The sequence below is a fragment of the Ursus americanus genome, chromosome 5 (assembly GCF_024610735.1).
Source record: "Ursus americanus isolate L20-20 chromosome 5, mUrsAme1.1.p, whole genome shotgun sequence".
Lineage (NCBI taxonomy): Eukaryota > Metazoa > Chordata > Mammalia > Carnivora > Ursidae > Ursus > Ursus americanus.
The window spans coordinates 42843028-42860520 of record NC_142131.1 but is presented as its reverse complement, the minus strand read 5'-3'; the positions used below and the strand labels follow the sequence as shown (position 1 = coordinate 42860520).

Here is a 17493-nt window from a genome sequence, read left to right as displayed (position 1 = left end):
CCATGTCGCAGAGTATACTGCACAGGGAGAAAGTATGCAAATTGCATTTGTTTTCCCCTTTATAAACGCTTCTAAGATAAAAGGTGTAGGAAAGGAGATTCTGTACCTTTTTCAAAGCTGACTTAAAACAGTAAAAAAATTAATACAAAGTCTGAGATAAAGTATTTATTTCTAAACTGAAGCCTTACAGAGCTTTCAGAGGACAAAGAAAGATGATCTATTCAAAACTGGGAGGCACTGAACTTTTGCTCTTTATTTCTCTGTAATAGGGAACAGATGACCTTATTTCCTACCAAAAGAAAATATACTAGCCTAGAGGCTATAATTGCAGGCATCTTTCAAACAACCGTTTTCAACACCCATCATCAGCCCTAAACTTCTATCATACATCTAAAAAGACAACTTTCCATTTATTTCCTCAATATCTAACCAAATATTCTTCTGTGTTTAGATATATTCACAAGAGGGACACTTTTACAGTCATTAAAATGATAATTGCATAGACAGTAGATGGAGGCAATATGCTGAAGTAAAAATAGCAGTCTTTGGAGAGGGCCCACTGGGGTTCTGATCCCAGTCTTCCCTGCCAACTGAATTGCCTTGACCAAGTTAATTCACCTTTTAGGCTCATTTCCTTTTCTGCAAAATGTGGATCTACAACTCTTTCCAAGTTGTTATAAAGACAAAATAAAATACTGTATGTAAAATTCTCCCCAGAGTTTTCATTCACAAAACACACTCAGTAAAATGAGAAAGCTTCAAGTATTATTATTAGAAGAGTAGAAAAATGCCACTATGTTAAGTGAAGCAGAGCACAGAAACAGTATGTACAACTACAACCACTGATTAAAATATGCAAGTTAAGTTAAAGAAATGAAAACAGTTGAGGATGGGATACTAGCGGATATGAGTAATTTTCCCTCTAAAATATTAATCAATACTGTTACATCTTTTTATTTTCAATTATAAATAGTAGTTTTAGTCCACTCAATGCTGTTCAATGGGATCTTGAGATCAATATAAGAATTCTCGGCCAGTCTGAATTTTTACCTTAGGAGAAGAGACTTGATAGAAAAAAAAGCAATAATATATTGATCTGAGCAACAACATTATTCAGAAAATTGAATCTGCTCAGTATTGAAACATTTATTGCCCATATTTTGGAAACTGAGCACACTGTTGTTTACCAGATGTGTAGACATCTACACATAAAAAGATGAGCTTGCTATTGCACATGGTTGTATTTTGAATCTATTTAAACTTCAAGGTATAATGGTTGATGAAAACACTTATACAATATTGAAGTACAGAGAAGAGAAATTTTCCCTTACCTCCCTTCCTGCCATTTTTACCTTCACAATTAAGCAACTACTATGAAAGGCTTTGGAAGAGCCCTCAAGACTTTTTGTGTGTCTACAATCCTAAGTATAACTTTTACAAATTAATAATCTGTTTCAAAATCTGCTTTATTAAAAGAAACCCACAGTTATATTTTAGACAATAGCATCTCTTATCTCCCCAGTATATATAATGAACAATCTTAAATATAAACAAGTATATGCCAAATAATGAACACCCGGATAGCAGAAAAGAACAAAATCCTGTTTTACAAGCCAAAATTCTCTTTATATTTGTATTTGGAAGATTAATGATGTTTTATTTAAACTGAATTGTGTAAGTCTTAATTAATGAAAAGTATCTCTGGGATAGGTTTGTAAATGGCAAAATGCTATAATATTATAGTATTATTATAATATATATAATTGCTGACTAAAATTGAATTTAAGACATGAACAATTAAAATATTTATGGAAATGTAACTCAGTCACTGCTTTCTTATATAGAATTTAAAGGTAGACTACTGTTATTGAAACAACCAGAAAGGCAAACAATGCCCCAATCAATAAGCTTGCTGATTTTATTAACTTTATGAGTGTAAAAAAATACATATGTTAAGTTTTTCTCAATTTCATGTATGCATATTTTTAAAGGAATGCTAAAGGATAAATATCATAATCATAATCTACTAAAACCTGGCACATACTAAGTACTCAATAAATACCAGCTGAATAGATAGAAATAACCTAGTATTTATTCTTATTATATAATATTCTAAATTTCTGATACCTATAACTACAAGGAAACAAATTGATTTCAAGATTAATTTTATTTTACTTTTTCAAAATTTATAAAATTTTAACTATAAGTAAGGCTTTTCTTCTAAGTATAGGGATTAAAAGGAAAGGTATATGCTATCATTAAGAGTTCGTATGAAAACCCTTTTAAAAATGTGACTATCTCACAGGGATTAATTCAGGGCTGTAAACAACAAGCTGGTATGGATTGCTTTTTCTGGTACTGGTTGGAGAGAAACAATAGGAAAAAATAAAGGAAAAGTAATCTGAAACACTGGATTCTTGTAAAAGGCAGTTAGCAAATTTCCAAAGGTAGCATTTGGCCTGGAGGTGTCTGAGAGGAAAGTAGACAGTTTTGGAGAAAGTGGGCCAATGGAACAGAAAATACATTTAGGAAAGCAAAATGAAGACGGTAAAGCCAAAAGATGGGTCCCCAAGAACAAAGTATTCAGATGTCCAGAATGAAATAAAATCATCTGAAATAGGAATGAATGGTAAAGCAGGGGGTCTCTCTTGTGGGAAGTCAACTGTTAGGAGGATGAAGTAGGCTTTGGCATTTGAAAAGGAAAGGAGGTGTAGGGTGGGGGGTGTGAGGGAGAAGTTAGAACAGAAAAGCTGGTAAGAAGACATTGTCCCACAGAGCTCTCTGGGGCCTGTATGTGTAGAGGCACAGGGAGAAAAATGCTGCCTTTTTTTTTTTTTAAGTAAATATATATATGCATGTATGCGTCTATATACACATATATTTCCTCTATATACCTACTCCATAATCTATGTAGATTTCGCTATATATAATTATAAAGAATATGTATAGTATTCGAATTGATAAAAGGAATAATAAAATGTTAAAACTATAATTACAGTTCTTAAAACCTCAAGCCAAATGACTTAGAGGCAGCAGTGATATACTCAAGCAGTTATGTTATTAATAAGTCAGATGTAAGATTAATAACTGGAGAGGTATCCCTAGTGTGCTGTTAAATCTAGGAGTCATTTAGCATAAAGAGACGTTTATTTCTTACATAAAAACCATGCTGACCCCAACACTATGCAAAATATTTAAACTTAAATGGAACAATATACACTTCACAAGTTAGTATTTTTAAAAATATATTTTGAACTGTCTCACTTATTTATGAAAAGTGACTTACAGAATTTAGAATAGAATAGTTGTGGATAAAAATAAACCGTCAGCTTCAGAGGAGTAAAGAATGTTAATGTTACTAGACACCTGAAATGAACCAATTATACCCATTGAACCTGGAATTTAAAAATAAGTCTCCTGGAAGTTCAGATAGAAAGGGAAATAGGTTGGTTAAACACTATTTGTTCCAGTATCAGATTAGCTTTTCACATAGGCAGGATAGAAATCACAGATGAATAAAATGCACGTATTTAATAACTTCTGATTACCCATTTATTTTGGTCAGTGACTTATATTAGCTATCGTAATTAATAAAATGATTATAAGTATTTTCCAGTATTCACTATTTGGCATAAAATAACTGTACAAATTAATTTGCAGATGTGAGCTTTTCTTTAAGCTCAAGGAGGAACTTATTGCATATGTTCTTTAAAACAATTTTTTTGCGTATGTTCTTTTATGAGGAATCACAATTGACATAAGTGAAAACCTGCATTTATAGTTTTTAAAACACAGAAGTACTACTGAAGGGACAGTTCTTGATTCTAGGCCCCTATGAAACACTACTACAATAACAGCAACTGATAACCCAACCACATAAATGTGGGCTGAATTCCTTACACAAATATCATGAGTATCCGCACGTGTGTTTGACTGCTCATCTAATAATACATAATAGATTTTGCCTGCCTACTTCTATCCTATCCCCAACCACCTGCTCTTGATCATTGCTTTTATTTCCCCTATGTGAAGCATAGTTATTTCTATTTCAAAGAGTTGAGCTTATTTTTTTTATAATCAAGCAGTAAGATAAACAAAATAAGATTAACCTCTGATAAGTATTCTGTAAATAGCTATTCCAGACTCAGAAGTCACTTTATTGGGAAACTATCCCTCAAGAGCTATTTGCTTATGAGCATATCAAATCAATTTTGGGGGAAATAGTAGATTAAAATATTAGAAGAAATTGAAATTAAGATGCTTTTTAAAAAACTAAATACTTGCTTTATTGCTGTGTTTCATAAAGTAATGAATATCAAGCAATTCATTTTTACTGTATCTTTACGTATACACCTGTTTTTCGGATGAATTTATAATTTTTATACTCTTAAACAGATACTTTTCATTAGATTGAAAACACTACAGTTACCAAAAAACATTAGTGGGGAACATTATTAATAAAATAAAACATAAAACATAATATAATAAAAAATCATTAAAAAAAAAAGATGACTGAATGATAAGCAACTTGATGTACATTTAGCCACATAGTTAAACTTAACTTAGTCATATGACTAAAGATACATAACATTATTAATTTCCCAACATATCTATATCTGTGCTAAAATCCAAGACATCTTCTCAACACAATAGCAAAGACTGCCAACTACCAGCCTGCTTGCAGCAGGGAAGAAACATGAGAAAACAAGACCAAATCAGACAGTGAAAAACGACAAGTTTTCATCTAGCCTCCCAACATATATGCAAGTTTCTTCCCTTTCTAAAATTTACCATCACATGAATCGCTGTAGCCCACATGGAGTTAAAGAAATGTGGGCACCCCTGTTTTTAGAACAGACAAAAATGGGCACAAAATAGACAATGAAAGTGCTCCCAACACTGTGCTTTCCTACAAAGCCTTAACATCACATCTAACGCTTCAACCTCATCAGCAATTACTAAAGACCCGAGTATTACGTCAATCTTGAAAGGAAAGAAAGGGAAAAGCATGAAGGAAAAGCACATTACCAAGCTGCCTCTGTAGTCCTTAAGGAACTTGTAGACCGGGATCTTGGCTTCATAATAATGCTCATTTTGGGGGGAGAAAAAAGAAAAAGAAAGGAAAAAGAAAAAGAAAAAAAAAAAAAAAAAAAAAAAAGAAAAATGTCTTCAAGTATTTTGATTAATACATTTCAGCTGTCTTTCTACAAAGAAGATTTTAAATATATTCCATTTCCAAGGGAGGCTGCTTGAAGAAATCCAAATTTCCCGGAGTCCAGCTCAGGCCCCCAGTCCAGAACATAAGGAAGCTTCTAAGACACAGGAGCTCTTTCCTCTTTCATGCTGAATTTACTCCAGCACCAGGCTGTTCGGAAGTGAACAGTTTCTTTTATGTTTTGCATTGCCAAGGGAGGAACTGAATTTTGAATCTATTCTTCATCTGGTCACAAGGGAAACCAACACAGTGAAAGAGCCACTTGATCTTGTCTTTTCTGCAAATCTCTCTTAAAGGTTTCCAACACTCTCAAAGTATTCAGGTGGAGTGAAAGGGAAAGAAAATGACTGCAAGTTACTGAACACCAGAGAGCTGTCAGGGAAGTTCCATTTCAGGGCGACCACAGGAAAACACTCTTCTCCGGGGAGCCAAGAAGTCAGCGAGAGAGAACAGAGCTCTCCACACTTCGGCTGGGCCCCATGCTTTACCTGTGAATGCAATTTCCGCTGTGTCCCCTGCTTAGAATCTGACTCCAAGCCTTTGTGAATGAGAACTATCATTGAATCTCGCCAGGCAGAAACTATTCCTCAAGGGCTGTATGACGTCTGTAGGAAGGCAGTTCAAAACATCGCAGGGAAGTGAGAGAGGAAAAAAAAAAAAAAAACAAAAAAAAAACCAGCGCCCAGCGGGGCAGCGTCAATTGCTGAAACTTACAAAGCAAACGGGCAGACAGACCAGCGCCAGGGACCAGGACTGTAAACCAGCCAAGCAGACAGACCTCTCGAAACTTATAAAACTATTTCCTCCTCTGGGAAATGAGGTGTCTGTGTTATTCAGGGTAAGATTCCCTGACCACCTTTATGAGGAACACACCCCTTTGCTACTGACTTGTTTCTATCCCCTTCAACAAGAAGGTGATTTTCTCAAAGTCCCACGTTGAAACTAAAATTTCTCATCAGAAGCGAAGTTGAGAGAACTTGAGGGCTTAGCAGTTCTTATTCTGAGCCTATTTAATGAAATGTCACGCTTTGAGTTTGGTTGTAGAGATGCAAACTGCCTCTTGAAAATTAAACAGAGTGTAGCAGGCATCACTGCATCAGATTGTGCTGGAATGCTTAAACTGAAAAATCTAATATATTACTGCCGGACAAGTGGCTACATGTACTAAGGCTGTTCCCTTGCACAATGTTTTCTAAACCTTATTTCTTTTTGAAACTCATATGCAAATTTTATTGATCTCTATACACTGAAGGCTCTGCATTTGTTAAGTCTTAACTGCTCTTCAGTAAGGAATGAAGCTCTTATCATATCATTTTAACATCTCTTACTACCGTGAAGACCAATCCCTGCCCCACCTCCTATGTCCGAAATGAAAACTGTTCTATTATAGTAGACATAATCTACACTGATTTTAATTGCTCCTAAGAGAAGGAACATTTGACCATCCTAGCTGTCCCTACCAAACATTTGCACAGAGGGTATATATTTGTCTGGGTGTGTCAACTTCAGTTATTTTGCATGTTAATTATCGACTGAAAATAATTTAAGGATTCTGATTCTTTAAATGACATTAGTTAGTACGTTGGTTCTCTAGTCTGACGTGAACTTGGTATTTATTTAGCATTTGCAGGCAGGATGTTGGAGTGCAACTGTGACCCACCCAAAGGATTTGGAAAATTAATGTAGTAAGGCATCCCGCCAGGGGCTCTGGCTGCTGACTGCAACAAAACCTTCAATTCCTACCCTGGTCACACTTCAAGGTACGGTTGTGATTTTGTCTCCTCTCAGTGACCCTTGGGCCTCTTAAGGTAAATGCTAATAAACTACTTTCCATATCATTATCTCCTTAAGCTTTTCAGTTTTCCTATGACCGCTTGGGGATATTCACACATCCCCAGTCCTGTCCCATGTTTAGTGTATTTCTGGCACTGTAAGGGAGGTTAACCAATCACATATTTTTAGAAATTCAAAAGGTTTGTGAGACTACTCATTTGGGGGGGGAAGGGGTATACAGGAGGAGATTTGTCTTTTATCTTTTTAGAATTTTAATGTGGGAAAAGGAGGACAGAACCGATTACAAGTAAGCAACTACTATTCTGTACGTGAAGCACAGTTCTCTTCTGTGTTAGGTCTATCAAATATCCTCTGGTTGCCATTTCAGCAAGAAAATGACAATGATCACAGAATGTAATGTCTGAATGCTGTGTGTTAAACTTTCCTGAAATAATCAGCCTTGTATTTTACCATTCCCCAGAAGGCTCTGTCCCAGTGAAATTACTTCGCTCACTGTCACTCCCTTCGAGTCATATACACATAAGAGGTTAGAGCTGCCCCAGGAGCTTTTCCTTACTTACCTGCTCACTGTTCTGTGTATTCCAAGAATCTCTCTCTGAAAATCCTAACCCACTTACTGGGTATCTCCTAAACACTGTATAACAGTCCTATAATGACTAATATATCATCCTTGTCCCCAAAGAAGACAAGTTGAAGTGGGGTATCTGACAATGTACTCAACTAACCAGAACGTTCGAAGCTTCTTGGTCGGGTAACTCAAGGCTGCATACAGAGAAAGAAAGATGCACAGTACCATCAGGCCACTGAGATTTTAATTTTTATTTTATTTCTACCCGTAATATCTGAGGTAGTGGCAGATTAAAAAACTAATAGTACTCATTCAATATTACAGTGTCTTCTTTATTCACATGTACATTTCTGAAATAACATTTTGTAATCTGACTGTTGTGTCTGTTTTCCTCTGAAAAGCTTCTCAGAATGGAGCAGATATGGTGCTGCCCCCCAAATCCCTGTTAGTAAACAAGTACATAAAATTAAACACGCTGACAAAGATGTCTGAATCTAGGAGTACTGGACATTAGGAACTATATGGCTCTTTCTGAAGAGCTTGGGAGAATATGCATTTGATCCAGAAGCTGCTATTCTTTCTGGCCTTCACCTGATGTATTGAATTATATAATGTTATATAAACTTCTATTTGACTATTGTCACCACAACATTTCAATGGACCTAAGAGGTATAAGTTCATTTGGGTCATCTATCCGTATGTATTTTGTTGAATTAAACCACTATGTAATATGATGTTTCTTAAACTTCAGTCATTTGGACATGATTTCCACAAGTTTTGCCACATTGGCACACAATCTATGCCATTACTTACTTGATATTTTTCTTCATTGACTCAATTTTTAACTTAAATAACATAGATTTAAAAGATAACCTTTACTTATTTGGTAAATGTGTTTGATATGTTGGTTATTCCCACCCCTGCCACCCAAGTATTAATAGAAAAAAAAAAAAAAAAGAGAGAGAGAGAGAGAGAGAGTCCAAATACCACCTAAAATCTCTCCGTTATCACTAATAGTGTCTGTAATACAATATGGGCAACACTCAGGTGGAAAACACCAATTGCATACCAGTAAATTAGATGCACCTTAAAATATGATTTCCCTTTCTCTTATCATTTAATGGTGAGCATGACATATGGAGCTAACAATATTTACCAAGTGCTAAGAACTAAACATGAAGCAGTAACTGGAACCAATTAAATGAGGTGTCAAGGAATGCTTTTACCAAACAATGCAATTTTTCTCAGATATTATTACTTTGAAATACTCTACCGATTTTGAAATCTTTTGTTCTCTGAGTCAACTCTTACTTTCAGATTACAGTAGATGCTCTATACTTACCAATCTGTCATGGGCAGATTTTTGAGAACCATGTTATGAATGAACAGAACATTCAAGCCTGTCAAATGTGCTTAAATTCAGCACTGCAGGTATGTCAAATAACATTTTGGGAAAAATAACCACGGAGCTGCAGTTTTTAAAAAGTTTCCTGGTATTCTATATTGTATTCTAACATTCATAAGAACGAGTCAGTTTGAAGTCTTATATCATTTCCTCATTATTGAGAAATAATGTGGTATTTTTCTTATCTGGAGGGGAATTTCAGGCAGATTCAAGCAGTTTCTCATCTTATTACACTCACTAAGTAAACAGTTGGATTCAAGGACTTTCCTATATTGTGTGAACCTCGTTGGAGCTAAATTCTTTCATTCCTGAGGAAAAGTATTATATTTTGAAGGCTTCTGACCTTCAGATTTTTCTACCTCTTTTGTAAAACATTAGTTGAGAATCATAATCATCATGATTCTTATGGCCCACATATATTAATTTTGCTTTTGTTGTCTTACCCAAAAAAATAAATGCCAAGACCAACATTAAGGAGTTTTCCCCCTGTTTTCTTCTAGGAGATTTTTTTTTTAATAGTTTCAAGCCTCATATTTACATCTTCAATTCATTTTGGGTTAATTTTTGTGAGTGATATAAGATGAGGATCCACTTTCATTCTTTTTCATGTGGATACCCAGTTTTCCCAACACCGCTTATTGACGAGGTCATCCTTGCCCCATTGTATGTTCTTGGCTCCCTTGCTAGAAATTACCTGACCATAGATGCACAGCTTTACTTTTGGACTTTTTATTCTGTTGCATTGATCTGTAAGTCTGTTTTTACGTCAGTACCACACTGTTGGGTTACTAGAGCTTTGTAATATGGTTTGAAATCAGGAAGTATGAAGCCTCCAGCTTTATTCTTTCTCAAGATTGCTTTGGCTATTTATGGTCTTTCTTTTTCTTTCTTCCTTTCTTTCTTTCTTTTCTTTCTTTCTTTCTTTCTTTCTTTCTTTCTTTCTTTCTTTCTTTCTTTCTTTTTAAAGATTTTACTTATTTATTTGACAGAGAGAGATAGCTAGAGAGGGAACACAAGCAGAAGGATTGGGAGAGGAAGAAGCAGGCCCCCCACCAAGCAGGGAGCCTGAAACGGTGTTCATCCCAGGACCCTGGGATCATGACCTGAGCCAAAGGCAGACACCCAACGAATGAATCACCCAAGTGCCCCTGTTTATGGTCTTTCATGGTCATATGAATTTTAAGATTTGTGTGTGTGTGTGTGTGTGTGTGTGTGTGTGAAAAATACCATTGGAATTTGGATAGGAATTGCAATGAATCTTCACATCAAACTAAAAAGTTTATTCTCAAAGGAAACCATCAAAAAAATTATTTTTGGTTCTGTACCCAATTCTAACATGTATGTGTGTCTGCAGGGGGAAGTGGGCTTCCCCATACGCAATTATTTGACACCAGTAGAGTGTCCCAGAATTCAAATCAATTCTGACCACTATCTATATTCAAGGCATCAGATTCCAGAAGTTAAAGGCTCAGTCCCACAAGAATGCCCTCCCTCCCCTTCAGATGCCAGTCACAAGCCTGAGTTGTTAACATGTTTTTCTGAACAACCAGTTACAGATGGAGGTTCCCAAAACCTCTTCCTTGGAATTAGTTGTCACCTGGACTTCTGATCAAGCGGTTATAAATCAGAGATTGTGTTCAATTAATTTGCTATTTGCTAGAGCATCTCCCAGAACTTACAAAACTTATTTACTCACTAAATTATCAATTTATTATATAAGGATAATTCAGGAATAGCCAGCCAGATGGAAGAGGTGCACAGGGCAAAGTATGGGAAAAGGGTACAGAGCTTCCTGGTTCTCTTCCCTTTAGCCACTCTGCCCCATCTCCACATGTCCACCAACCTAGAAACTCTCTGAACCCAATACTTTGGGGTTTTTATGGAGACTTCATTACAAAGGCAGGACTGATTAAATCACTGATCATGGACCACTGATTCAGCCTTCAGCCCCTCTCCCCTCCCCAGAGGCGGGGAGGAATTGGGAGGGTGTGGAGTTCTAACCCTTTTATCAAAGTTGGTTCCCCTGGCAACCAGTCCCCATCCTTAGGTGACCTAGGAGCTTTCCCAAAGTCACCTTATTAGCATAACATAGGATACTTTTATCATTATTATCACAGGAAATTCAAGGGTTCTAGGAGCTGAGAGCCAGGAACCAGTGGATTAAGACTAAGTATACATATATATGGGGCACCTGGGTGGCTCAGTCCTTAAGTGCCTGCCTTCAGCTCAGGGCGTGATCCCGGCATGATGGGATCTAGACCCGCATCAGGCTCTTCCACCAGGAGCCTGCTTCTTCCTCTCCCACTCCCCCTGCTTGTGTTCCCTCTCTCGCTGGCTGTCTCTCTGTCAAATAAATAAATAAAATCTTAAAAGAAAAAAAAAAGACTAAGTATATGAAAAAATACATTTTGTTCATCTGAATAACTAAATATATATTTCTCACAAATCACAATATCACAAACATCAAAAGGCAACCTAAGGAATAGGAGAAGACATTTTTTGCAAAGCGCATATCCGAGAACGGGCTAATATCCAAAGTGTATAAGGAATCCATACAACTTAATAGCAAAAAAAATCCAAATAATACAATTAAAACATAGGCAAAAGACCTGGCTACACATTTTCCAAGATGTACAAATGGCAAATAGGTATACGAAAATGTGTTCAACATCATTAATCATCATAGTAACAGAAATCAAAACCACAATAAGATATCAGCTCACATATATTAGGACAGCTTTTATCAAAAAGACTAGAGATTAGTGCTTGCTAGGGTGTGGAGAAAAGGGAACCTTTGTACACTGGTGGAGGGAATGTAAATTGGTGCAGCGACGTGGAAAACTGTATGGAGATTCCTTTAAAAAATTAAAAATAGAGCTAACATATGATCCAGCAATCCCACTACTGATCCTTTATCCAAAATAAATAAATGAATAAAATCAGTATCTCAAAGAGATATCTGCACTCTCATGTTCACTGCAGATTATTCATAATACCCAAGATATGGAAACAACCTCAGTGTTAGTGAATGGATGAGTGGATAAAGACGAAGTGGTATATTTATGTGTGTATCATATATATAAATATATATATAATATAATAACATTCCATTACATATATATGTACTATATACATGTATGTCTATATGTATGTGTATGTGTATAAATGTAATGGAATAGTATTCGGCCATGAGAAAGAAGGAAATCATGTCATTTGTGACAACATATATGTGGAATCTAAAAGAAAAAAAGAAAAGTCAAACTGTTAGAAATGGAAATTTGAATGATGGTACCAGAAACTGGGGGTGTGTGGGAAATGGTGGGATGCTGGTCAAAGGATACAAGACTTCAGTGTTCTGCAGATCTAATGTACAATATGATGACTATAGTTGATACTGTACTGGATATTTTCAATTTGCTAAGACAGCAGATCTTAAGCATTTTACTCCCCCCCCCCAAATAGTTAGCTCTGTGAGGTGATGGATGTGTTAATTACCCTGATTGTGATAATCACTTCATAATGTATATCAAAAATCATCACATTGAACACTTCAATTTAAATATATACAATTTGATTCATCAATTATAATTCAATACAGCTGGGGTGAAAAGGAGAAAGAGGTATTTTACTTGATATAATACCAAGATATTAAATTCTAACAACAACAAAAAAAAGTAAACAGAGTACAAAACAATGACACACAAAAAATGTATATAAAAAAGAGAATCATCAAAGCCAAAGCTGGTGCCCTGTAAGGAATAATAAATTGACACACACCTAGCAATTCTGATCAAGAACTAAATTGAGAAAACACAGATTATCAGTACCAATTCCTACAGACATAAAAAATAATGAAAATATATTATGAACAAGTTTATGCCAATGAATTTGAAAATTTAAGCAACAGGGGCAAATTCCTTAAAAATTGAAAAAAGAAACAAAACAGATGACAAGAGGGGAAGGGAAGGAAAAATAGAATAAGATGAAAATAGAGAGGGAGGCAAACCATAAGAGATGCTGAACTCTAGGAAACAAACTGAGGGTTGCTGGTGGGGAGGTGGGTGGGGGAAGGGATAATCGGGTGATGGGCATTAAGGAGGGTACGTGATGTAATGAGTACTGGGTGTTATATGCAACTGATGAATCCCTAAACTCTACTCCTGAAACTAATAATACACTGTATGTTAACTAAATTGAATTTAAATAAAAAATTTAAAAAAAAACGAGAAGAGACATGGAAAAACTAAATCACTCTACACTGATTAGATATTAAATCTGTATTTAAAAATTAGTATTTAAATCTGTATTAAAATTAGATATTAAATCTGTATTTAAAAATTTCTTAATTTTAATTAAGAACAATAACTAATTAATTAAGAACAATAAAGCTTTCCTCCTGAGGCAAAGGAAACAAATTTTAAAAAAGAACAATAAAGCTTTCACATACAAAAATAATAATAATCACTGTTATTTATTAATCACCTCTGACATATATTAGATATACTTTATTTTTTATTCATAACAACAACCCTACAAGTTAAGTGTTATAATACTAATTTTATAAATAAAGAAAACTAGTGATTTGTTCACAGTTACATCGCCGGTGGCAGAAGAAGTGTTTGCATCCAGATATATGTGGTGTGGGTGTGTGGGTGTGCATGCACTTGCATGATAGGAGGAGGAAGGTGGGAGATTAAAAATTGCTACTATGTTATTTGGAATTGTTTTTAAGCCAGCTATCCCCTTCAGCTGGACAGTGGCAATGAATACAGATCCATTAAAAATGGTGTGTATGTTACAGGTATTACAATAGACATATTTAGTAGCCAGTAAATTTTAGAGTTTTAAAGATATCCAGGATTAAACAATCTAGCTCACTGTCCTTGTTTCTAATTTTTAGGTTCATAAAGACTATGATGAAGGTATATATAACACTATCACAAGTCTGTTAGCCATAAAATGTGATAAGGTCTTTAACCATACTCATAACAGGTGTAATGGTGGTTTGCCGTTACCTACACAACAGACGGCATTTTGATGCCTCATTAGGTAATACCGCCTAACAAATGATCATTTTAAAAGGTAACAATATGTGAGACCTCTGATAATGTATGGATTCCGACATTTGTCAACAAATTACATTTTCTACTAAAAGGGCAGAAAAGCACTTTTAAAAAAAAATGAATCCAACTTTTCTGCACGGGATCAGTAATGTGGACACAAAATGCATTTTGTAACTAACTTTCAGAACTTTGCACTAATTCAAAATATTGGATAAAGAAACCATTGCTGGGACCAAATAAATGATCTAACCCCAAATCTCCTAAGTGATGTTGTATTTCCTTAGTATTCTTTCTCTTCTCTTCTTCCCCTGTTACTCTTCAGTTTCTTTTTGATTCTCAAATGAATCTTTGCAAATTTAACCTCACTTTTAACTAAATATTTGAATGTTATTCAATAAATGCATGCAAATAGACCGCCAAATAGTGATAAGAGCAGGATCCTCAAATTCCTGCATTGGTCCCTGACCCCAGTTCCTAAATGGAAGTAGGCCCTAGAAAGGTGATGGGAAGTCTTGTGCCTTGGGAGCTTTACTATAGCACACTCAGGCGCCCAGCAAGCATTCTATCTGGGCACCCCAAATATTACCGGAAGAGTCCTTCCTCTGGGGTAGCTTGGTTCTTTTAGAGATGGATGTAGATTTGCCTGCTCACATTCTGGTGTGGACAGAGAAGAGAGCAGAGATCCTGCTGATCATTTAATCCTCCTGTTTGCACAGTTATCCCTCTTTCTCTCCTCTGCCAATTATTCCAGAATATCTGTCTTTTGTTGAGAGGGATGTGAGGTACAGTGACTACACTGAGAAAGGGTGAGGCTGGTGGATAAGTATTTGTTATACACACTCTTATACATCCCCTATTTTCAGAGCTCACTCATCTTCCACAATACTGTCTGGGGTCCTGGGGGCATCTCAGCTTACTTGTCTTCAGTATTTTACCTTTATTTGGTTAAATCATCGGCCACTTCTCCATTCACTTCTATCTTTACTCATCATGAGTTGAAGTTACAGAGAGCTCCTAGTTTCCTCAAATATGGGGCCGACCTTTTTGTTTCTTGTACTAATTATTGATTTGAGTGATGTTTTTAGCGAAAAATGGACCAGGAAGGTCTTTCATCCACCATGTGAAAGCTAAAAGTCTATATGGTTTACTTTAAAATAAAGGAATTGGCTGTTTCTATTAAAGCCCAAATACTAAAAATTCTTTTTAGCAAATGACTAAATATATTTTGGTTCTCTATATATGTATCAAGATTATTTTTCGTTGTTGTAAACATTCATCTCCAGAACTTTCTCATTTTACCAAACTGAAACTCTGTACCCATTAAATAATAACTCTATTCCCCGCTCTCCCCAGCTTCTGACAACCACCATTCTACTTTCTGTCTCTGTAAATTTGACTCTCTAGATATTTCATATAAGTGGAATCAAGAAGATTGAATGTTAATGGTAGATTTAAAATCTGATAGCAAGTCTTGTTCTAGATGTCTCATTCTTAAAGAGAGAAAGCATTAGAAAGAAAAGGTTTAAGACAACAGAGACCTCAAGAAATCAATGTACTTGCTTTACTCAGCACTGATTCTTTATAAAGTGTTGCTTGCTATTATATAGACAGGCAAAACCAAGAGCAAAAATATCAGCCTTGACCAACATTTGGTGTGTTTTCTTTTAAATAATCTCTTTATCTGTTATTTTGTGTCAATATATACAAATGTTATCAGTGGCATATCCAGACTAGTCATTTCAAAACTTTAGTTCTGAGGGACGCCTGGGTGGCTCAGTCAGTTACGGGTCTGCCTTCAGCTCAGGTCATGATCCCGGGGTCCTGGGTTGAGCCCTGAGCTGCTTTTCCCTCTCCCTATGCCCCCTCTTGCGCTTGTGCTCTTGCTCTGTCTCTCTCAAATGAATAAATAAAAAATCTTTAAACAAAAACAAAAACTTTAGTTCCGATTTCAAATTTATAATAGCCCCAATGTTAAAAAATTGGGTGGTTCCTAACCATACCTAACCCAAAAGATAAAGTAATATTCTAAAATTAAACTGTATTGATAAAAATCATTTTTAGAAGATTTTTTGAAAGAGACAGAACAACTGGAAAAAATCACATTGCCACATTACCTCTTTGTATTATTGTGAAGTGAACGGAGGTATTCATTAAAGTAGGATTTGGAAAATAGTCTGTCAGGAATGTGTGCACACAGAATATGCTCTAATGATAATTTAATGCCTAATGCAATTGACAATGCTGAAAATTGATTTATTAGAAAGCAAACTTTCATTGCGCCCACTTAATTTATATTTATGTGATAACACTTTCTCCTTCCCATGTTAAAAGTAATGGTAAAATAATCCAGGCAACACCAGCGATTTCTCCTTGACCACATTACAAATAAGTTCTATTTAATATAAAAGATCTGCTCTTTGAGATAATGTCTATTAATTATGGAGGGCATACAGGATCAGGTTAAAAGGTGGCCTTTGGCATCAGGCTGCCTGCATGCAAATCCAAGTTCCACTAATGACTAGTTGTTTGACCTTGAACAAGTTACTTAGCCTATCCAAACCCTAGTTTCCTCCACCATAAAGTGGAGATAAAATAGGGCTTCGTGAGGATAAAATGAGACACAGAAAACCTTGGCAAAATGTTTGGCATATATTAAGGGCTCAATAAATAATACGTATTATTAAAGATAAATTTTAAAAGAGAGTTCAGTGAATATGGAGGAAAGCAGTTTAAAAACTGAGAAGTATGTGATACTATAATACTTTGATTAAAAAAAATTATTTTGGGGACACCTGGGTGGCTCAGTCGGTTGAGCATTTGCCTTCGGCTCAGGTCATGAGCCCAGGGTCCTGGGATTGGGTCTGCATGGGGCTCCTTGCTCAGCAGGGAGTCTGCTTTTCCCTCTGCCTGCTGCTCCCCGTTTGTGCTGCTCTCTCTCTCTCTTCTGACAAATAAATAAATAAATAAAATCTTTTAAAAAATTAAAAATAAAAAAAATTATTTTGTTTTTTCATCTTCGTTTTGACCCCTACCCACTGACTCCCTTTACACAATGGATTATAAATACCCTCCCCCCCACCCTCAGTCTCAGGCTTTGTCTGCATTGTCTCTGGGGTATTTTTCAAAGACACAAGCCTTAAAATGTTAAATTCCCTGCTTAAAAACCTTCAGGAGCTTCCCATTCCTTATAGAATCGATGGCAACCTTCTTTCTGTGTTAAATTAAAACTTCTACTATTTGGATGCAATTTATCATTCAGCCTTTCCCTTAATACCTAATTTTTCATAGCCTAGCATGGTAGCCACATAACAGCACATCATGCCTTGCTCCAAATCTGCCTGGGCTGTTTCTCCTGCGTGGGAAGTGCTGCACCTTCTTCTCCCTTCTCTGCAAGCAAATGTCCTACTCCTCCTTCAAGGTCTAACACAAGTAGCAGTAAGGCCACTAA

General features: G+C 35.8%; 1 protein-coding gene across 16 annotated transcripts in view; it reads right to left on the bottom strand.

Annotated features, from left to right (window-relative positions):
- The window catches only part of PDE4D (phosphodiesterase 4D), a 1386129-nt gene that overhangs the window by 275433 nt on the left and 1093203 nt on the right, over positions 1-17493 (bottom strand). The window contains exon 1 of one of the 16 annotated variants that reach the window (XM_045795047.2): positions 5029-8497. The exons of the other annotated variants lie outside the window; for them this stretch is intronic. Coding sequence (XP_045651003.1) covers positions 5029-5093 — 65 coding nt within the window. The 5' untranslated portion in view covers positions 5094-8497. Of the gene's footprint in view, positions 1-5028; positions 8498-17493 lie in introns of those variants that run through there. 16 annotated transcript variants of the gene reach the window in all.